We start from the raw sequence: 21,591 nt of genomic DNA, 5'->3' as shown, positions 1-21,591 counted from the left end.
ACCCCTACCCCCCCACAAAATCCCAACCCTACACTCGACCCACCCCCCTCCCCCCCAAAAAAAAATTAAAAAATTAAAGTTTGTTTCCGAAAAATATTTTCAAATTCAAATTCTTATTTTGCATCCCACCCATCCCCAGTCCAGCCCCCCTACCAGCTCACCTCCCTCCCAAAAAAATAATAATTTAAAGTTTGTTTTTAAAAAATATTTCCAATTGCAAATTTTTATTTTTTCACCCCATCCCATCCCTACCCGCGACCCCCACCCCCCTCCGAAAAAAAATTTAAGTTTGTTTTTTTAAAAAATATTTTCAATTTCAAATTTTTATTTTTTAACCCCACTCCACCCCCTGCCTGCGACCCCCCCCCCCCCCCCTCCAAAAAAAAAGTTTGTTTTTAAAAATATTTTCAATTTCAATTTTTTATTTTTTTATCCGATCTCACCCCTACCTCCCCCACCCTCCCCACAAAAAAGATTTAAGTTTATTTTTAAAAAATATTTTCAATTTCAATTCAAAAAATATTTTCTACTCTCTACTAAAAAAAAGATATTTTCTCAAAAATATTTTTCATTCATAAATTAAACACTAAAAAAAAAAATTCGAAAATATTTTCTATTCACTAACCAAACATGAAAAAATAAGTCCAAAATCTACATGTTTTCTAGGAAAACATTTTCCTTCATACCAAACACACCCCAGGTGACAACCAAAAAGAGAAAAAAAATATGTATGAAATAATTAGACAAAGTACATATCATATAATTAGAGTCCAAAAAAAAGGTTTCTCACTTGATGTTTGATATCAGTAATGGTGTCCCTAACAAATTCGAATATGAGTTGTGTAAGACTCACTAAAGCGAGAAGTGCTTCCTATTAAGATTTTTACACGAGTATTTTTTGTAGTCATCTTTAGTGAATTATATTGTCATCATGACCAGACTTGAAGAGTGTAATCCATTAATTATTTATTATTAATGTTAAAGGAACTTATCATTAAACTTAAGCTATAAGATATGTATGCATGATTAATAATAATTAATTAAGTGAATATTCATCATATGAAGAATTAAGCATGAACTATATATGTGCAATTAAAAAGTTTAAATTATGATATGAGAGGGAGATTTAATCAGAAAGTTTGGTAGAAAAGAGAAATCACAAATTTCTGAAAAAAAGAAATATTCTTGTGATTGAGCAACAACAAGTGATTCTGATCCAAAGACAAATGCAAATCTCCAAATATTTTTTTGAAACTTTTATTTTTATCACATGGTGTGTTTGTATTATATATAAATATAGGGTTTAGTTAGAATTAATCATATCCCCTTTAGCTAAACCACATGGAGAGCCCAAACACCAAATCTTCTCAAAAGGTGAGAATTATGATTTTACCTGTTTTTTCACACATGCTTTAATCTTTAGTATGAGGTTTTCTTTTGTTTTCTATTCAAAATTCGGTATTCATATTGATATTTTAATTAATTCAAATTCACATCACGGATTTTATTCTTTACAATGAGATTTTTTTTTGTTTCCACCCAAATTTTAATATCTGTTTGAAGGTTTCGATTAATCCAGAATTGCACATGTACATAAGATTTCAATAAAAGGGGAAACACTATGTACCATAATTTTTTTTATATCCAGAGTTCGAATCTAAGACCTTTAAAATTAAGGATTGAGTAATCTTGTTTATTCCACCGTTACCTTGGTGATACTCTTATTTATGAGTCAAACTTACCTACACTAAAGTTTTTAAAAAGAATTACACCATCATATCATTTGTATATATTGTAACGAGTAAGTTGTCTTATTATCAAGATTATAATTCCTACACTTATTATGGAGAGTTATGTCATACAAATATTTTTTTAAGTGACCCGCTAAATGATGATAGTGTAAAATTTTTTACAGTATTTTCGATGGATATTAATTAAACTAATTTACAATTTGATTTATAATTCAAACTTTTTTTTTCTTTTTGATTGTTTCAACTTCAGCTTGTGAGGAGCAGTTCACAATCTCCAATCCAATCTCCTGGAAGAACAGTGAGATCAAGTTCTCCTCTATATCAATCGATGAAAAATAATGATGTGGTAATTAACATGATTTAAACTCTAATTAATTCACACACTACTAAAAAAAAGTCATTACTGTTAATTTTTTTATGTAATTGAACTTCATTTTTTTGGGGTAAAAAAAGTCTAGGTTTTTTAAAGATGCTTCAACATTAATATATATAACTTTAAAATATTATTTTTTTACAGTTGAGATATGAGTCAAAGGAGAAATCAGTTGACAAAAACAAGGTACAATATTGTGTAAGATGAATGAATGAATTAATTAATTAGTTTCCTTCAAAATTTAATTTGAGAGCTAATTAATTAAAATTAAACTTATTTATATTAGGCTCAACAAAAGTCATTAGCAAAGGATAATATAAAACCAGTGGAGATCAAACTTCATACTCAACAAAGAGCAAGAAGACGTGCTTTATTCAATTACTCAGTAAGTGTTTTAATTAATTATAATTAGTGTTTATTCATGTCATTAGAAGTTGTTAATCATGAAGAACATTTTACTACTCACTATTATTTAATTTATATTATAATATATAATAAATGTAATTGTAGATAAGGTAATAAACGATATGTCTCTTGAAAATTGATTCGTCACTATTATGAGATTTATGAAAAAAAATGTATATATTTTTTTTATTTAAATTATCACACGTGCATGAAAGTGTGTACAATGTAGTAGGGGTGGAGCTATTTTCGTGGAAAATTATACTATTTATATATAATTAAAATAATTTTTATATATAGTACATATTAAACCCCTTTTGACTAATTTGTGTATCTATTTCTTTAGATTTTAAATTTTCTTAGGAAAAATTCTGACTCCACTATTGCTCGTATAATATGAAAGACGTAGGTATATTGGAAACGTACAAGCTAGGTTTTGGTCTATGAAAAGGCAACACTTTTTTGTAAACTGTATTTTTGCCTCTTGAAAATCATTGCCTTAGCAAGTACACTCCATATCTTAATTTGATCAAAAAGTGTGACATTTGATCTAAGACTATACTTTTTGATAGTTTATGCCACGTATTTTGTTCATATACGATTAAAACGATATTAAATAGTTATAGTGATTATTTAAGAATTATATTAAATTAAATATTATTTTAATTGTTTTGAAGAAAATCCCTATATACATTTCTCTAATTTCACTTACAAGAAAAAAATTAAATGAAAACCTTGAATACTACTCTAACAAAAGAAATTAAATTCACAGATGGAAACCAAATCTTACTTCATAGAGCAACAGAAGAAAACAGTAGAGAAAGTACAAAAGGTAAGAACAAATATATATCTCTTCAAAATCATTAATTATTGGGAAAAAGAACAAATATATTTCAGAACTATCGTAAATGGTATGTTGATACCCTCCGTCATACTTTTGGGACATTGGTGCCCCTATCATCCAAAAACTAGAGCACATATGCCCTTCACTCTAACGGAAGAGTAAATAGGGACACGTGTCACAATCTTATCCGTTGATCCGATATTTAATAAATGTTGAGTCAGTGGATAAGATTATGACATGTGTATGTCCGTTAGTATAAAGGGTATATATGCTCTAGTTTTTAGAGGGCGCACCAATGTCCCAAAAGTATGACAGAGGGTATATGCATACCATTTACGTTAGTTCGGGGGTATATTTGTCTTTTTCCATTAATTATTTTATAAAATTCACATTCTTACTATAGTATATATATTACAATTTATTTATTTATTTATTAAAAAAATTATGTAACAAACAAATATTTTCTTTGGACAGATGATAGAAGAAGAAGAAGTTCGTTTGCTAAGAAAAGAAATGATACCAAGAGCTCAATTGATGCCATTTTTTGATAAGCCCTTCCTTCCACAGAGGTATGATAATTAAACAAATTAAAGGACTATATAAGTTGGTTCTCTATAAATTGAGCCAAAGGACAAGTAAGAGTCTATCTAGAATTTTTAGTTTATGGATTTGTAGTGGACCAAAATCGATTTGGTTTACTAGGTTCAAAATAAATTATCTATACATATTAACGAATTTCTTTAATACGACTATAAAGTTTTTTGAATCTGTAACTGTACCAATGACTTCGCCCTTGATGATACTAATCAAAAAAGTTATTATTGAACAAATAATCTAACTTTAAATATCTTAATTACTCTTTGTACTGTGACACAGTTTTTGATTTTTAACTTAATGAATCAAAGATTCCGAGTCTTTAATTTGAGAATATCGGTTCATAACCTAACATTATATTATTTTTTCGGAATTTTCAGTGCACGTACACACACACATTTATATGCTATATATGTTTGAATTCTCTCAACTTTTTCATATATATATATATATATATTTACACCCCTTAGTAAAATTTCTAAGTTCGCATTCTTTTTACTTCAGATCAACAAGGCCATTGACTATTCCAAAAGAACCAAGTTTCATGTTGAATGGCAAATGTTCTAGCTACATGAACTTCTCAATGTTCAACACTATGAAGCAAGTCAAGTGAATAGTCATGAAGGCAAAATGAAGCTAGTTTCATAATTGTCAATGTTGTCTATTGTAGATATATAAATGCTTTGTAACAACTATTTTTTTTTATTTTTTTTTTTGACATCTTCAATTTTCCATTGTTGAATAAAACTTAAAAGGGTTTGTTTCGTGATATAAGATTTTTGTAAGTTTGGTTAGGTTATTTAGATTCTATCTAATGGGTTAGGTTCTACTTAATTGGGTGTACTTTAAATCTTTGCCATTGTTGTTGAATAAAGAAATGCAATCCATGTATAGTTCCTTTACATGAAAAAAATGATTTTTTTTGTTTTCAATTCAGTATTCGATAACTATTAATTTGGATTTTTAACGTGTAAGACTCATTAAAAGGGGAAGCACTTCCTATTTGAATTTTTTCATATTCAAAGCTTAAATCTGAGACTTTAGAAAAGAACAAATAATCCTACCTATCCATCTCTTACTTTTTATACTAAAATTGACCCAAAACTAACGGGTTAGACTACATCGAAAAATGGTGAATCAGTTCAAGAAAACCAACGGTCTTTATCGATTAAAATCGAGGAAGTTTCCTTAAATTTACAAATATAATTTTTTATTAAAAATCATTACGAAAGTACAGAAAAAATAAATCCGATCTCTGTCGATTTTTTCACAATATAATCTTATCTATATAGTAACTTGAAATCGAACTCAAGTATTTACCATGAATCATGATATTCAACAATTTCTATAAACTGGGCTCTGATAACAGAATGCCCATCAACTTTCTTGTTCACGAGAAGCCCATTAACTACTCAGCCCAAAAATAATTTCAATTGGATCTCTCAAAGCCCAATACTAACTTTATCAGTAGCTTTTGTACCCCTCGATCTCCGGTTCCTTTCTCCTTCTTCTTCTCTTCCTCGTCAATTTTCCATTTTCCCTCATCGATTCTCCGGCGGAAAACCGATAAAAGGTATGAATAACTCAAATTTTCCATTTATATTTTGGTATTTTGAGCTTGGAATCATTGAAATCTTCCTAATTTGAGTTCTAATTGGAATCTAGGGTTTCTAAATGTTCATGTAGAGGTTAGTTTTGAAAGTTAGCTCCTTTATAGTGTTTCTTGATTTGAGTTTGTGTTTTCAAAGTGAATAATGATGTTTGAAATGTTGGAGTTGTATTTGGCCATGAATACAAATTGGAATTGGAGTTGTTTTTGAATTTTTGTGAGAAAATTGGAGTGAAAACAGCTTCTTGATTCCAATTAACTGTTTTTTTGTTGTTACTTTTCAATTTTTGCATCTGAAATGAAAGAAATTACTTGATGAGGGTTGTGTTAGCTTCTTTTTGTTATTTTTGTAGCCTTCTGTGGCCCCTCAATAGCATCAGAGATGGTTTGAAGAAATGTTTTAATGTAGAAAAATCAAACGTGGAAGAAATCATTGACAGCAGTAAAAAGATAGGTACTTAATTCCAATACAATAGGAGTCTACTAGTGCAAGTTAGTTGAACATCATATAGATGAGTTGATAGGTGGGTTAGGTGCACATATGGCTATTACCCAATGGAAAGCTATAAGGTTAGTCTCCCTCGCTCCCTCCCTCCCTCTGAATGAAGAAGTAGTGGATCTATAACAGCAATAAAGTGATAATTTTGTGGATGTTTGTGGGAATCACTGTACCGTTATACTTGCATTTGGTCTGATGTTTGTCAAGAGTCTTTTTATTTTGGCAAGAGACTTATAGTTGCATGTTTGTAAGTGTTGGTTTTAGAGGCCTTTTAGTTAACTCACTATTTGCCTTGAAAGATAATTGTTTTACTATTCAGATGAACTGGACCTAAATAGAGCTGAATGAATAAAGACGATTCATATAGCCGATCACAGTTAAGTTGGATTGATGCTTAGTTGATTGGTTGTATGAATGTGCCAAGCAATAATGATCATTTAGCTGTTCAGACATGGGATGGTTGTCTTAGCTCAAACTTGGTTATATCAGTGAACATTTCTTACAAGTTTTAATTTAATCAATTCAGATCCACTTTGTGGGATCACACTATTGTTGCTGTTTCAATTCAATCAATGCTGTTATGGTTATAATGTATTCACTTTTTCTTGTGACAGGTAATTCAGAATCTGAACCTAAACCTTTTCCAATATCATTTCTATTGTTGGCCACACAAGGGAGGAAAAGATAACACTCTGGTGTCCACATCACTAAGGGCATGGCTGAGCTTAAGACTTCTGGGAGACCTATTGACCAATTGTTGGAGAAGGTTCTCTGCATGAACATTCTATCTTCTGATTACTTCAGAGACCTATTGCGGCTGAAAACTTATCATGAAGTGATTGATGAAATCTATAATCAAGTTGATCATGTGGAACCATGGATGACTGGCAACTGTCGTGGTCCTTCAACAGCCTTCTGCCTTCTCTACAAGTTCTTTACAATGAAACTTACTGTCAAGCAAATGCATGGCCTGTTAAAGCATCCAGATTCTCCTTACATTAGAGCTGTAAGTGGTGTTCTGTATCTTACCCTTTTTCTATTAGATTTGTTGTTTTCTTGGCTGTGAATTGTTTTTTTTCCGCTATATACTGTCTTTGATTCCCTTGGAGTTTTGTATAGATATTTAGGGGATGATTTTATTTTCAGCTGATGATCATGCCTTGTTAGTAGTAGACTAGTCGTGCGCATATTCTCCCCTTAAAAACCTTTGTTCATTTTTAAGTTTTGATTGGTAAAGACCTAAGAACCCTTAATGAAAGTTGAGAGTTTCCGGTGCTGTTGGTTGGCTTGGAAGTTGGTCCAATTTGTGATGCTTTTGTGTTAGAGGTGCCATAATAGAGTCAAAAGTGATAAATGGAGTTGGATAGTGAGAACCCTCACAGCTTTAACCACCTCCAACAGTATTTTCTATTAAAAGGTTTTTATTTGGAAGTAAAGGAGTGGAAGTCATCCATGGAGTGTGTCATGTGTTTCCAAAAGCACAAGGGAAAATAAAATATTACTTCTACTCGTCCAATAATTGTTGATAGACAATCAGAAGTTACAATTTATGTTGTAAGGAAGTTTTTATAGAGAATTGACCCACTTCATCCGTATGGTGATATTGAGTAATGAGGCGTACCGAGTTCAGTCTTCTCTTTACCAGCTATGTTATGTCATACTTTTTCCTCTCTCTATTCTTCTCTGCTAAATGCTGCAGAAAGCTAACACAATTACCTTTTGTTCTTGCTGATGCTAGATTTTAAGCAAACTGGAACCAACTCCTCTACTTTCTTGTCATCACCTTCACTGTTTTACCAAGTAGAATCAAATAATACTTTTGGAATTCCATCTAATGTGCAGCAGTTTCTTTCATGATCCATTTAAAATAGCACATGTATGAATAGAGAATTCAGTTGCATTCCCAATCAAACCATGTCCCTTCTTCCTCAACTTCATGGGCTTTTGTTTTCTTACATTGTTGGACTTGCATTTTTGAGCCTCTTGCTATGGATTCAATGATTTTATTATTCTTTTGCAGATTGGATTCCTTTATCTGAGATATCTTGGTGATTTTAAGACATTATGGGGTTGGTATGAACCTTACCTCAAAGATGATGAGGTAAAAATGAAATGCTCTACCTCAACTAGATCATTCTATTGTGTTTTCTGGATTCAGATGATGCAGTGGTGCATTCTGTTAGGATTCTGGCATTTTGCATACAAACGACATATCTGTCAATTCTGATCATTTCCACGCTATAGATTTGTTTGCAACTTTGACTATTTTCTTCAATTTCATGGAATATAGTGTTTGAAGGAGAGGTGAAATCATTTGTTACTGTTCTCTTGTCTCGTCAATCTTCTCAAAGCATTGCCTCTATAATTAATTTCCTGGCACTCCTGAAACGATAATGTTTTTCCTCTCTGTTTTCGTTCTTTTTAAACTAGCTGATCTGTTTTAAATAAGTTCTTTTTAAAAAAATCTTAATGGTCTCCTTTGAATCACCACTTTACTGTTTCTACTGCAAGAACTCACTTTCCAATAGCTTCAGTGGTAGAATTGTCTTTCTTTCTCTTTTTTATAGCCTGTTTGACCAAAGCTTCCTGAATCTGCTTATTTTGAAAAGTGCTATTGTCAGAAGTGATTCTCAGAAAAGTTCTTTTGAAGAGTAGCATTTTGTGTTTGGCTAATCGATTTTGAAAGCACTTTGCCAATATTATAGCTGTACTTTGTGCTTGGCCAATGTTCCAGAAGTACTTTTGGAGAAAGCCACTTTTTTTAGCTTTTAAAAAACAGTTTCTGCCACTACTCAAAAACACTTTTTATCCCTAGAAGCTTAGACAAACACTTCAAATTTCTAAAATAAGCACTTTTGGCTTCCCAGAAGCTTGGCCAAACAGGTTATAAGTATGCATAGAACCATGTCGGTCTCAGCTCTGTTTCTGAGATATTGATCTTGATTGTGTGCCATAAGTATTACATTTTTTTTCCGAAATTGGTAAAATGTGTGCCGTAAGTATTACATGATCTGTGCATACTTTGCTATGATTCTCACTCCTTATGCCTTAGGATGCAAGGACCACTCTTGCTTGAAGGTGCATGGACATGATTTTTTTTGCAGGTGAACTGATTTTCATATTTGTATGGTGGTACACATCTGATATTTAACCTTTTGCTCTTTATTTTTCTACAGTTTCCGTCTTCTATTCCTTCTTTTTCTGTGAACTGGGGTTTTGAAGCAGTGGGAGCCTTTTCAGTAGTTTTAGCTGCATCTAAGAAAACTGAACCATTATGTCTTTAGTTTGTTCGCCTACTCATGGTCAGAGGGGCTCATTCTGATTATTAACTATTTATTTCAGGAATTCTCTCCTGGATCCAGTGGCCAAATGACCACAATGGGCGTATATGTGCGTGACTTATTTCTCGGGCAGGTAAGGTGCCACCTCTAAAACCCACTTTTTAGAGAATAGTTAGCAGTGATGCAATAAATATACACTTATGATGTTTCTAATGCATGCTCATCTCTGAGGTTCCTATTTTGCCTCTATGTTGTTTGCTAACTTTACAAAGTAGAACATGACTGTAGCTTAGTCAGTATTCAATAGTGAAGCAGTTCCTCCAAAGGAGTTGGACAGTAGATACTTCTATGAACTCTTGCTCTCGAATATGTGTGCTTTTAACAACTGAATGAAAAGACAATTGTGTAATAGTTTTGCCCAACTGTTTCTGTGACTGTAATTATGAATATGTGCTTATCATCATCATATAGATATAGATTATTAAAAGTAGGAAGTTCTAAAGTGCAAAGTTTGGATTACCATTTTCCCCCTACACCAAGTTAAAAAGTATCTAATTAATTAAATAATAATCATATTATACTAATACTAACCCCTCATCTGAACATTATTATTATGATGATGATATTTTTGTACTAAATAGTAAATTTTACATGATAAACAAAGCAATTAAATAAGATGTTACTAGAGTGAATTTCTTTATCTACCTAGCATTTACGGCAAGTTACTCCCTCCGTTCCTATTTATATGTAGTCCTTGCTAAAAATAGATGTTCCTTAATACTTGTCATTTCATAAAATCAATGCATAAATAACACTATTCTTTCTATTTTACCCTGGAGAGTTATTAGCCTTGAAAATATGAATTTGACCAACATAGGAAAACTAAATAATTTATTCATGTTCATTGGTCAAATTAATTAATCAAAATAAACTAATTCATGTTCATTAATGGAAAATTTGACTTCAAGAGAACACTAAATAAGTTTACAATGGATAACTTACTTGGTTTCCTAAGGGACGTGAAATCTAAAATGATGACATATAAATAGGAACATAGGGAGTATTATTTGAGATGATTCATTTACTTTTGTCCTTTTGTAGTTATTTCAAATGTACAATTTATGTCTATTATTTGTCATTTAATTGTCAATTAATAAAAAGGAAAGGAAAGACACAAAAACGTGGCACACTTTTAAAAAAAAACAAAAACAAAAACAGTCCCTTTACCTTCTCAGAAACAGCTCAATTATTAAAAAAAGGGTTTAGTTTGCCTTCATTTAATAACTTTTAATTAAAATAATTCTTGCATACATTTTTTTTCTTTTTTGATAACCAAGAAATCTGTCTGTGACCCGCCCTTTGGACCAATCACAGCCTTCTAAACTCGGTGGATAATGGACCCACCCCTCTACCCTTCTCCACTTAAATACCGGGCTTCGCTTTGCATGGTATGGGGCTTGAACCTGCGACCTAAGCCACAAATCCTTCACCTTTTGCCACTTGAGCTAGGCCTTGGGGGACTTGCATACATTTTGAAAATGTAAAGTTGCTTTGTGAGAATATAAACATTATCCTATTTATTATACACTATCAAATATGAAGTGATCAGAATTTTGCTATAAATATGGAATTGTCATTAGTTAAGTTTCAATCAAAAAGCTCAAATGTGCTATATTTCCTTTTCAAAAGAGGAGTGAATTAGATATATGGCGTAAAGTACTAGAAACTGTTAATTCTTTATCAGTTTGCGATAGTAAGAATCGTGACTAATTCAATTATTAGTATTATTCATTTATTTCATAATTATCTCCTTTTTGTTGAGAAATATGTGAATTGTCATGGTTGCAAAATGGAAATTATCTTCCAATATGGAATTGTCAATGATTTTTTACTTTTCACATCACCATCTCTTTGTTTTAGGAACAACTACTTAAACCTCTCCCAATGCTATCAAATTGTTGGGTGAATTAAAAAAGTACTGTTTTTCAAGTACTTTATTCTATTCATGTAAGTGATTATTTTGCTTTAAATTGATAACGATATTTCTTTGCATATGATTTCTAAAGTCGATATGATATTCTTCTTATAAATTACAGAATACAAAACCTTATTTTCAATCTGAATGACATTTGATATTTCTATATTTATTGAGGCATTTGTTTGGTCTTTCAACTTCATTAGGCTATGATCTGAGAGTAACAACAGAACGTGTAGCAAGTTGGACGTCTTCACTTTATTTAGCAACACCGAAAAGAATTTTGAGGAAGATGAATTCATAATGTTATAAATATCACGTATGACTTCAACAATTGTATGAGAATGACTAAGTTTGATTACCTTATATTTATATTAACAAAAATTCATTTGATTCTAGATTTTCGTGGTTTCTTATAAATTATCTTTGGAAGGTTAATTTGGTTCATTACTTTAAAGTTATATGTACATATGATTTAAGATTATAATCATATAATTTCACCCCTATTTTTAAGTAAGAGAATAGCAATATAGATTGATTGAGGTTAAGTTGGTATCACATTTTAAAATAATATTTATGTGATTTTATAAGAGTTTTTACTTATTGACATATGGGTATACGCGCAACACGTGTGCCTGGAGACTAGTACTTGATAAAAACATCTGAGTCTTTCTTTCATGTTATTGTTTCCTTAATCTCGAATTGCGCAGTCTACATCTTCCGATTATGATGATTATTACATTTTGAACTGATGAATGTAATTCATGCTCTGCCTGACCCTTCATTGGAAGATCTATCATTTGTCACAGCACATATGAGCTTGTATGGGTACTTCACATTTATCATTTATGTCATTGACTTGCTAGTAAGGGAACCTTTACCGGAGGGAGGAGGCAAGACTTATGCTTTGGTGGATCGGGGTCTTCAATTTCCATTCATATGCATCAATTACTACCTGAGACTTTCTTGGATAATGCTATTATTGTATTTCATACCTGTTCCCATAATTTACTTGAACATTTTTCTTTATTGCAGTATTATTTTGACACACTACTACCCCGCATTCCTGTTCCTGTCGTGCGGACGGCAGTTGCCAGTCTCGAAAAAATGAATCTGCCGACCAAACTCTCTGGGTCGATCGGTGACTCTAGTCGTGGATCTGAGGAAACTTCTCGCCGGCCACCTTCTGTCAAAGCCTCCCTTTCAGTGTCCTTTGGCCAGCGCGCACCTCATCGTGCATCAACTAGAGATTCATCTCCCATCCGACGAACAATTGCACCACCACCATATGATAAGGATGGTGCAAATGGTTCAAGACGTTCCCCCAGCATGCGCCGGAGTCAAAGTCGTGATTTATCTGACCGAGAAAATTCTGAAAGAGACAGAGGCCGGGACAGAGACAGGGACAATGAAAGAACTAGGGACAGAGAACGTGATAGGGATAGGGATAGGTATAGGGACCAGGAAAGAGAAAGGGATAGGGGCAGGGATCGGGATAAAGATAGAAGGTATGATCACGAAAGAGATCGTGAAAGGGACAGAGACAGGAGGCATGATTATGACAGAGACCGGGGAAGGGATAGAGACAGGAGGTATGATTATGATCGAAGGTCAATTGAGAGAAGCAGAAGAGACTATGAGAGGAGCAGGAGCCGTAGTAGGAGTAGAAGCCACAGCCGAAGCTTGCATGATCAAGGTACAAGTCTTGATCAGCAGCGAACTCCACCTAGGGATGAGAGCAAGGAGAAGAAGGCTGCATCTAGCAATCTGGCCAAGCTTAAAGATCTATATGGCGACTTCGGCAATAAAAAGGAGAACGTAGGTGACGGCAGGGCTCCAAATAGGGATACAAGTACTGAGGAGGTTATCAGACTTGGTGGTTCTACATGGAGGTAGTTGGTCACATTAACGTTTTGTAAGAGTTTGGATACTCTCACACTGTCTCACCTTCCCAGAAGAGCACATTGATGGCTAACCTTTTGTCGAAGGGGAAATATGCAACTGATAGCTGCAGCGAGGAGATACTGTTTCATGTTTGAGCAGTCGGGCAAAGCTGCGTGTAAACTGGATTTCCTTTACTACTATTTTAGACTTGTGTTACAATATTGGATGGATTTCAAATGTCCCTTTGTTTGTTAAAACATTATTATTACTACTTAAAGCAATTGACAAACGTGTAAGACTTCATCATTGCAGGATTTGTTATCTTCTATATGCTTTGCTTATCCCTAGTGTGTTGTCTTGCAACTGATAGATTGATACTTTATGGAATTGGCAAGTTGCTTATTACTCTCTCTGTCCCTAATTATTTGTTCATTTTGAATTGGCACACCTATTAAGAAAGCAATTGTTGACATAGTGAGTTTACCATTTATTCTTATTAATTATGAAGTGGATGAATTAAAAATTTAAGATTTCCAAGAAATTTTATCTTTTTCAAAGTAGTAATTAATTGAGGATATAATAGGTAAAATTATTTTGTCCTTTCTTGATTTGTCAAAATGAACAAGAAATTAGGGACAACTATAAAAGAAAAAGTGGATATGTAATTAGGAACAGAGGGAGTAATATCTCTATATTTTCCTCCCTTTTTTGGTTAATTTTTTCTTCCCTCTTTTGGCAGATATGAACTCTTAGTTTGTATTAGGGGATATTGATTTACTGAGTTTCCACTATTCACTAGCCTCTTTTCCCCCAAACACATAAACCCAAACAAAAGGAGGAGAGTAATTCCTAAGTTTCTATATACTAATCCTCTTTGTCAAGTCGATCACTTGGAGGTTAGAAATCAATATTCTTCGTTAGTTCTGATATCAAATGCCAGGATAGTAATTAATCTTTCACGATAAGTTCTATGTACATTTTATCCTCTCTTACGCCGATTACACATGATTTTTGATGTCTTTAATGTCGGAGAAGGGCAAAAATTAAGCCCTAAGATGTCACACGCTTGTATGTCGGGAAAATGTGACATTTGTCCGTAGAGTTGCAAAGAGAAAAGCTTTTAGGAGCAAGATAATAAGTTGAAATTGAAATAAAGATTTAAAACACATTTTTGATAAAATCTTCTGAAACTTGGGACCAGTACAATTTATAGCTCAAAGTTTGTCCAATGCAGTAAAAAGGAATAATACTAGACAATATTAGGGTAATTGTGTTGCAAAGGATTAAAATATGGAACAGAAACTCTAATATACCTATTAATCGATATAAATTGCTGAGCTGTAAATGAAAAATGGCAAAAAAAAGGTTCTTAACTTTCCGGTGTAAGATAATACATGCTTCATCATCTCAAGAGATCCTAAGATCCTACAAGGTCTTCTTGGATACCATATTGCCCTACCACATTTGTAAAGCATTCTGTACGAGACGGAAGACCGTCGTACCTGCTTCCTACTCGCACTTGATTGACCGGTATATATGACGGACAAAAAATAGGGCTGCACGGAAACCAACAGTCCCGAGCATGAGGAAGAAACCATAGCAGATGCAAGCCATGTATCCAAAGAAGAATGAGGTTTGCATGAAGCCAGACATATCAGAACGGGCATAATAGTAATACAAGCAGTAGCCGTAGATGAACAGTCCAGTGGATCCACCACAGAGGAAAGCCCTATTCAGATCAAACACATACAAGTTAGGAACGTATCATGTACTGGTAAATGTATATCACGTTTGACACATAGCAAAGAGTTTCTCGAATTGCTTGAATGCATAGATTATTCATAAGAAAGATTAAGGAACAGTCACACCAGAGAAATGACAGACTTACCTCCACCACCATTCATGATCTTCAGCAGCGAGTTGAAAGTATGTCAAGGCCACGGTAATAAAAGCAGTGACAATTATAAGAATGATGAAGACTATAAATAAGATGCTGTATATGGTGTAAATTCTGTGACCCCAAACACTTGCAAATATATAGTAAAGTTCGATATATATGGCACTGAAAGGCAAAAACCCAGCCATTGCCATCTGAGGTAGAGTTCCACGGTACCAAGGTAATGGTGGGATCTCTCTTGGGTATTTGGTGGTTCGACAAGGAGCTTGGAACTCAGCCCTGCTGTTCTTTCCAGCTATCCCTCCCAATACAAGTAAAGGTGATGTCACAAGAGCCCATATGAGAAAGATGACCACAATGGTTCCAAAAGGCAGTGCAGCAGTGGCACTGTATGCAATTGCTACGCTGTTAAGGAAACAGAACGTGAGAAACAGGGGTCCACAAAACAAGGCTCCGGTCAATATCAAATTCCTGACCTGCAGGGAAGAAATGAAATCTAATAATTAAGCTTTTGCTGTATGCTTCCATTTTAAACTTTTTGTTTTATTAGCTGAGGCAACAATGAACTAAACAAACACAGAGACAGTTATTTGATGGCATAGACAAACCAAAAAAGAATGAAGCATGTAATATATCTTGGCCTTGACCTCTAAAAGATGAAGTTAATTGTATGACAGAACAAACATAAACTGCTTTTCTAAATACCATGGCTTCCTTAATGTTCTGTCCAGAAGGAATAAGCAACAAATCATCTACCATACAAAACATCACACATGACACACCTAAATCAAGGAAAAAGAACAGAACTCTATGTGCAGCTTGTTTTGCCTGCTTGAATAGGATTTTTGAGTAGCCAACTTCTGGTTTTTCTTTGATTAGCAAAAGAGCAAGGGAATAGCAGATGAATCGTCTAACCCTTAAAATATAGAGGGTCAAAGTTATGTTATGCCATCAGAGTATGTGCCTTTCAGCAAACAAATGACTTGACTTACTATTTACAAACCTTCAATTTTCAGTGTCCTAAGAAAATGAGAGAGAAAATATTCACGGAAGCTTGTGATTGTGAAAAAAAATAATCAAAGCATTTACCCTTGTTATGGGATGATAGTAAGCAAATATTCAGAATTAGGGATTTAAACTTAGCACAGTAGATAAAATTCTCAAACTATATTCAAATGGAAAAGCAGAATAATAGAGACAAGAAAACAAACCCAGTTTGTCCCTTCTAGCTGGCAATAGAAAGAGGCAGCAGTATAGCCTGCAATACCAGATGTGAGAGCATATATGACGACCAGTGCCGTGAATAAAGCTCCGCGGTTGTATGGATAGAAAACACCAACAAGTGAGAGAAGGAAAATAAAGATGGTCCTACAAATTGAAAGGAAACGAGTGTTAACAAAGGCATCTTGAGATGACAAATTTCCTAATTACCAAGCAGGAAGCTGTCAGATTAAATACACATTGAACAGACTTTTAATATTCTACTGAAAACTTAATTTTTCAGAGTAAACCATTCAGAAAATACTTACAATGTGAATAACTGTGTGCCACTACCAAGTGCTGCAGCCATCAAGGATTTGTGACTTGGGTACCTAAACACATCACCATGGATGTATTTCCACCCAGTTTCTTCTTGGTCATCAGCCGCCTCCTCATCATGTGCATACCTTTATAAAAAAAATATGAATGATATTTGAGCCAAAGACTAAGACAATTTTGTACCAAAAAACCAACAAAAGTACATAACAAGCAAAATAACAAAATTACTACATACTTGACAAAGTCATTCTTAAGGACCCGCATAAGAATTGTGGCAAGAAAACCAGTTAAGAGAAGAACTGTCACACAGGAATTGATAATTGAGAACCAATGGATTTCCAAGTGATGCGGCAACGATGAAGACTGTGAGTACTTCTCCATCCTCTTATCAAAAGGTGTTTTTGTCTCTTTCCATTTTACAGAGTACAAGAAGTCAACATCAACCTCCTTATCCTCTGTAATATCTACCAGGGCATTAGGATCAGTTCGTGCATTGATCTCAATCACACGATCATCATTGTAAAAGATCTCAAAATGAAGATGTTTAAACAAGTAGTATTTGTACTCGCTGGGGTCAGATTTTCCTTCCTTGTCAACTTTCCCTAAGAAACCCCAAATGGGCAGGTCATCGTAATACATTTGGAAGTAGTAGTCTTTAGCAACAGCGCTGCGGAATTGAGAAACTTCTTCCTTGGACAACTTCTTCTTGCAAACTATTTCTGAGTCCTTGTCGTACAAAAAGTCAAGCTTGTAAGGGGCACTGACCAATCGGTCACCATTCAAGACCTCACCAAGAGCTTCCTTCTTCTCTTTTACATGATCTGTAAGAACATCCCTCGGTAAATTGAAACTTAAAAATCTACAGGGTAACTGAAGAAAGGATACTTACGAACAATAGTTACATACCTGGAGTACAAAAAGGAAGGTCAAAGAACCGGTATGTTTCACTGGAAGGATAATCCAAAACATAACAAGCCATCAGTTATTACCCAGATAATTTTAAAAAATACAGAACTGAGACATGTTCATAAGTGATACATGCAGAGCCATACGCAACTATTTGTTTCCAAAGAATTTGAACATCAAAACTTGTGGGGAAAAAAGACATGGCAAATTCAATGTTTCCTGACTATACTTCTTTATCACCCATCTGTTAAAAAGGCATGGGAAGTAGCGACTGTTTAGGGGATTCAGTATCAACTACTTGTACAAATTATGTGGGGGAAAAAGTTACTATGAGTGTATTGCTCTACATTTTATAATCTTCTCTTTTCATATGCATCAACATGTACACTCAAATTTTAATAACAAGAGCTTGCTACACACACGGAAATTATACGATCTAAGCCTCAACATTTGTAAATTAGATTTGCATCAACTCGCTTATTTACCGGGCTGTAGGTGAGTATGGCACTTAGAAGAGAGTAACAAGAGCTAGGCCTTGCAAATCAGAAAGAAAAAACACATAGCTTCTAGTTTATCATGTCAGATAGAATACAGTATTAACTCATCTTCACACATCGTAAATGTTCATTACACCCTTATTCGTAAAGCTCTAATTAAACTAAAAGAACTCCAGTAAAAAGACTTAATTTAAGCATATCAACACCAACTAATTCTTAGTCCCCACACAAAAATGGAATCATAGCAATAAGAGATCTCAATTTCACCAAATCTTAGCTCTTTCCACATTGTACAATAAACAAGTTAGCTCAGACAGGCATCACGTAGGTCAACAGAGATCTTTCTTTTAATATCCACTGACAACTTTTTGAGCACAACGAAATCAACACTACCACATTTCAACCAGAAAGCAGATAGCCTCTAGCTTGATCAAGAGAGATAGAGTACAGTTTTAACTCAGCTTCACACATTGTAAGTGTTCAAAACCCCTAAATCTCACCCATATTCCATCATGAACATACAAAGCTCTAATTAGACTAAAAGAACTCCTGGAAAATGACTTAATTTAAGCCTTTCTACAGAAATATGAAATCATAGCAATAAGAGATCTCAATTTCACCAAATCTTACTTTCTACATTGTACAATACATATGTCAACTCAGACACCGGCATCAACGCATTTGAACAGAAATCTTACATTTCTACAACCACCAACAACTCTTTGAGCACAATGAAATCAACACTACCACATTTCAACGAGAAATCTCACAGCTGCTAGCTTGATCAAGACAGATAGAATACACTGTTAACTCAACTCCACACGTAGTAAATGTTCACAATCCCTAAATCTCACCCTTATTCCATATAATGAACATACAAACCTCTAACTAGACTAAAAGAACTCTTAGTCTCATCAAGACTGTATTCATAACAGTACGAGATCTCAAATTCACCAAATCTTAACTCTTTCTACCCTGTACAACAAGTAAGTCAGCTCAAAACACCAGCAATCAACACAGTTCAACAGAAATCTCTCATTTTCATAACCACCGACAACTTTCCAAGCACAAAAAACCACATTTTCACGAGAAATCACTTAGTTTTTTATAGCAAGAGAAACACACAATGTACAATTCAGCTTCACAATTTTAAAAAAGCAAGAGATCTAACGGCAATATATTAATTAGATAATTCCTTACCTCGGATTATGGAAAGGACCAACTTTGTTAGCATAAAGTGGAACCTGATCTCCGGATTTATACTTATGATCGGAACCGTCTGATCTCGCCGGCGATGCATAGCAGATGATAAGCAAAACGACGACGTACAACGCCATCTTCTCCATTTCCTTCACGAATTTTGTGCACATCAATGTTGTATATATGAATTTTGAAGGGTAGGGGTAGGGGGTTTAGGGTGGTGGGGTGGGGTCGGGTGTGAGCACAGATCTCGATCTCCCTGTGAAATGAAATGGGGAAATAGATATGGAGGAGGAGAGGGAGTTGGATTTTACTTCACGCGCTTTTTGTGGAGAGTGAAGCTCAAACAAAACGTCGACTTTTGAACGGATGTTAGGAAGGAGAGCGTGACTCGTCAACTTAAAAGACTATTTTTATTTATCTACTTATTAAGTAATTAATTTTATATTTATACAATAATGACCGGAATTTCTCTTACTTTAGATCTGCTTCGACACTAGATTTTGAAGTTGAAATTTAAATTTAATTTTTTTTAGATTAGTTGTGACTTTTGAAACTTAAAGTATTGAAAAGAGGTTATTAGATTAGACATGATATTATTTTAATTTATTCAGAATATGATATTAAATAAGAGGGCATGATTGCATGAAGATCGTGAATTAGTAGAAGGTTAGTGGGTAATCGAGTTTTAGTTTGGCAGGAGCCTGGGAGCTTATGCATGCAATTTTTATTTAGTTGCCGTATTAATTTGGTGTTGTTATTGTTTCTTTTTCTTGGGATGTTTTGTGTTATTTTATTTGATATGTGTTTTTTCATTTTTGTATTATTATTTTTTTGAATACTTTGATTTGTTGTATTTACACCAAGAGTTTTGCACAAATAGATTTTCTATCCTTATGAGGTAGAGTTAATGTCTGTATACAATTTTTTTTAAACTTTATTTATGAAATTTAATATATTGGGTATAATTTTGTTGAAGTTGTATTGAATATGTATTTACTTGGAAAAAATAAATTGTCGTAAAAGTGAAATTTCTCTCAAAAATTGACTAGTTTTGAAGATCAGATTTCGAAGATAAAATTTCACAGTCAAACATAAATATTTGAAGATAAAATTCAAAATATATAATCAAACATTAATTTAATTTGAGATCTAGCTTTCGAGTTCTGAGAGAAATATCTTATAGGTATTGGTTTCCCCTCTAATGACTGTATACGATGTGATCTTAGATTAATTAGTATAATAAGTACGAAATACAAGAATTTATACCATTTTTTGTTTTAAGAAAAATAATAAGATATCCATCCTATGTTTTATTTTATTTACTTATAGAAAATTTAAGTTTCTGTAAAAAAATAATTATGTAATTCTCTATTTTTTTCCAAGTTAAAATTTGAAAAGACGACATTTAGACAATTTTTGGACAAAGGAAAAACTCTGCTGGAATTTTTTTCAAAACAAACCATCCAAAACATAAAGCATTTTGCTCTAGTAGGATTTAGCTCTTTTTGATCCCATTTAGATTAGTGACTTTCATGTTTCAAATTTGTGACTTATAGATTATACAAAAATAATTTTATCATAGCTCAAAAATACCCCTTAAAAAATAACTTTGCAAGAATTAATTTTCATAAAAAATTTTTTTTAAAGAAAATAACACATATATAATCAAACACAAATTTCAAAGTTCTTTTAGAATTTCTCAGCAAACAACGTGGAACTCATTCTATGAATATATTACACATATTTAAGAAACATACTTTGAATCTAACTTGATAATGAACAATATTTAACTAATTAGGCTATGAATTCTTAATTGTAGATATCACTAATTAAGTTAGAAAACTAATGATTAATTTACCTCAATTGAGGTTTCAAGTTCATTATTCTTTCACTAATGTCCCAAATTTATTCGTTATATACATTAGACCAATGAATATATAGTATATGTCTTTCATATACATATTTTTCATCATTTAAACAAGGCTAAATATACATATATAATTCTTAATTTTATAGATAACTTGCTTAATTTGGTGTATACGCTAAATGAATATGAATGTAATTACCAATATAAAGAATGAAATTATTAAGAATGACACGTTTTAGCGTATACACCAAATTTACCTTAGAATTCATCAATTAATCTAGATTTGTCGTGAGATTATTAAAACGAGAATGCTTTCGATTAAGAATTTCTTTATTTGCAAGTTTTGAAGGATAAGGAATTTCGTCAATGCATCGTATCGCTACATCTATTTTCTTTTTAATTATGGTAATAACCATTGGTATTTGTTTTTTTTTTAATAAAAAAAATGAATATTTTATTGATAAATCAAT

General features: G+C 33.1%; 3 protein-coding genes across 6 annotated transcripts; 2 read left to right on the top strand and 1 right to left on the bottom strand.

Annotated features, from left to right (window-relative positions):
* The first annotated feature begins 1,336 nt into the window (after positions 1 to 1,336).
* LOC125819066 (protein WVD2-like 6) lies at positions 1,337 to 4,632 on the top strand. The gene is made up of 7 exons (XM_049498578.1): positions 1,337 to 1,374; positions 2,002 to 2,097; positions 2,269 to 2,310; positions 2,411 to 2,509; positions 3,299 to 3,358; positions 3,845 to 3,939; positions 4,469 to 4,632. Exons 1-7 carry the CDS (start codon positions 1,342 to 1,344, stop codon positions 4,575 to 4,577), a joined length of 534 nt encoding a protein of 177 aa, XP_049354535.1. The 5' UTR covers positions 1,337 to 1,341; the 3' UTR covers positions 4,578 to 4,632.
* Positions 4,633 to 5,433: 801 nt separating this feature from the next.
* Positions 5,434 to 13,511, top strand: LOC125819064 (pre-mRNA splicing factor SR-like 1). 4 transcript variants are annotated; one of them, XM_049498574.1, is made up of 5 exons: positions 5,434 to 5,537; positions 6,687 to 7,078; positions 8,093 to 8,173; positions 9,415 to 9,486; positions 12,364 to 13,511. In XM_049498574.1, the coding sequence occupies exons 2-5, from the start codon at positions 6,788 to 6,790 to the stop codon at positions 13,222 to 13,224; spliced, it is 1,305 nt and encodes a 434-aa protein (XP_049354531.1). In that variant the 5' UTR covers positions 5,434 to 5,537; positions 6,687 to 6,787; the 3' UTR covers positions 13,225 to 13,511. The 4 variants fall into 4 exon arrangements, with proteins under 4 accessions (XP_049354531.1, XP_049354532.1, XP_049354533.1 ...); XM_049498575.1 differs by having other exon boundaries at positions 5,444 to 5,537; positions 9,415 to 9,491; positions 12,364 to 13,071; XM_049498576.1 differs by lacking the exon at positions 12,364 to 13,511 and adding an exon at positions 11,535 to 11,556 and having other exon boundaries at positions 5,444 to 5,537; positions 9,415 to 9,491.
* Positions 13,512 to 14,375: 864 nt separating this feature from the next.
* LOC125819063 (transmembrane 9 superfamily member 3) lies at positions 14,376 to 19,612 on the bottom strand. The gene is made up of 7 exons (XM_049498573.1): positions 19,252 to 19,612; positions 17,555 to 17,595; positions 16,884 to 17,469; positions 16,639 to 16,776; positions 16,321 to 16,477; positions 15,101 to 15,585; positions 14,376 to 14,941 (listed from the first exon to the last, which is right to left on the bottom strand). Exons 1-7 carry the CDS (start codon positions 19,419 to 19,421, stop codon positions 14,722 to 14,724), a joined length of 1,797 nt encoding a protein of 598 aa, XP_049354530.1. The 5' UTR covers positions 19,422 to 19,612; the 3' UTR covers positions 14,376 to 14,721.
* Between the last annotated feature and the right edge of the window lie 1,979 nt (positions 19,613 to 21,591).

The sequence above is a fragment of the Solanum verrucosum genome, unplaced genomic scaffold, assembly GCF_900185275.1.
Source record: "Solanum verrucosum unplaced genomic scaffold, falcon-dt-bn FXZP01000252.1, whole genome shotgun sequence".
Lineage (NCBI taxonomy): Eukaryota > Viridiplantae > Streptophyta > Magnoliopsida > Solanales > Solanaceae > Solanum > Solanum verrucosum.
Note: the sequence above shows the minus strand (reverse complement) of the source record. Positions and strands in the feature narration are given on the sequence as shown.

Excerpts from the sequence above, each read along its gene's own strand:
- LOC125819066 (XM_049498578.1), top strand. The coding sequence starts at position 1,342 with ATGGAGAGCCCAAACACCAAATCTTCTCAAAAG. Across the intron at positions 2,311-2,410 it reads AATCAGTTGACAAAAACAAG|GCTCAACAAAAGTCATTAGC; the intron begins GTACAATATTGT and ends TATTTATATTAG. Across the intron at positions 3,359-3,844 it reads CAGTAGAGAAAGTACAAAAG|ATGATAGAAGAAGAAGAAGT; the intron begins GTAAGAACAAAT and ends TTCTTTGGACAG.
- LOC125819064 (XM_049498574.1), top strand. The coding sequence starts at position 6,788 with ATGGCTGAGCTTAAGACTTCTGGGAGACCTATTGACCAATTGTTGGAG. Across the intron at positions 7,079-8,092 it reads ATTCTCCTTACATTAGAGCT|ATTGGATTCCTTTATCTGAG; the intron begins GTAAGTGGTGTT and ends ATTCTTTTGCAG. Across the intron at positions 9,487-12,363 it reads GTGACTTATTTCTCGGGCAG|TATTATTTTGACACACTACT; the intron begins GTAAGGTGCCAC and ends TCTTTATTGCAG.
- LOC125819063 (XM_049498573.1), bottom strand. The coding sequence starts at position 19,421 with ATGTGCACAAAATTCGTGAAGGAAATGGAGAAGATGGCGTTGTACGTC. Across the intron at positions 16,777-16,883 it reads CTTAAGAATGACTTTGTCAA|GTATGCACATGATGAGGAGG; the intron begins GTATGTAGTAAT and ends TTTTTTATAAAG. Across the intron at positions 16,478-16,638 it reads GGCACACAGTTATTCACATT|GACCATCTTTATTTTCCTTC; the intron begins GTAAGTATTTTC and ends TTCAATTTGTAG.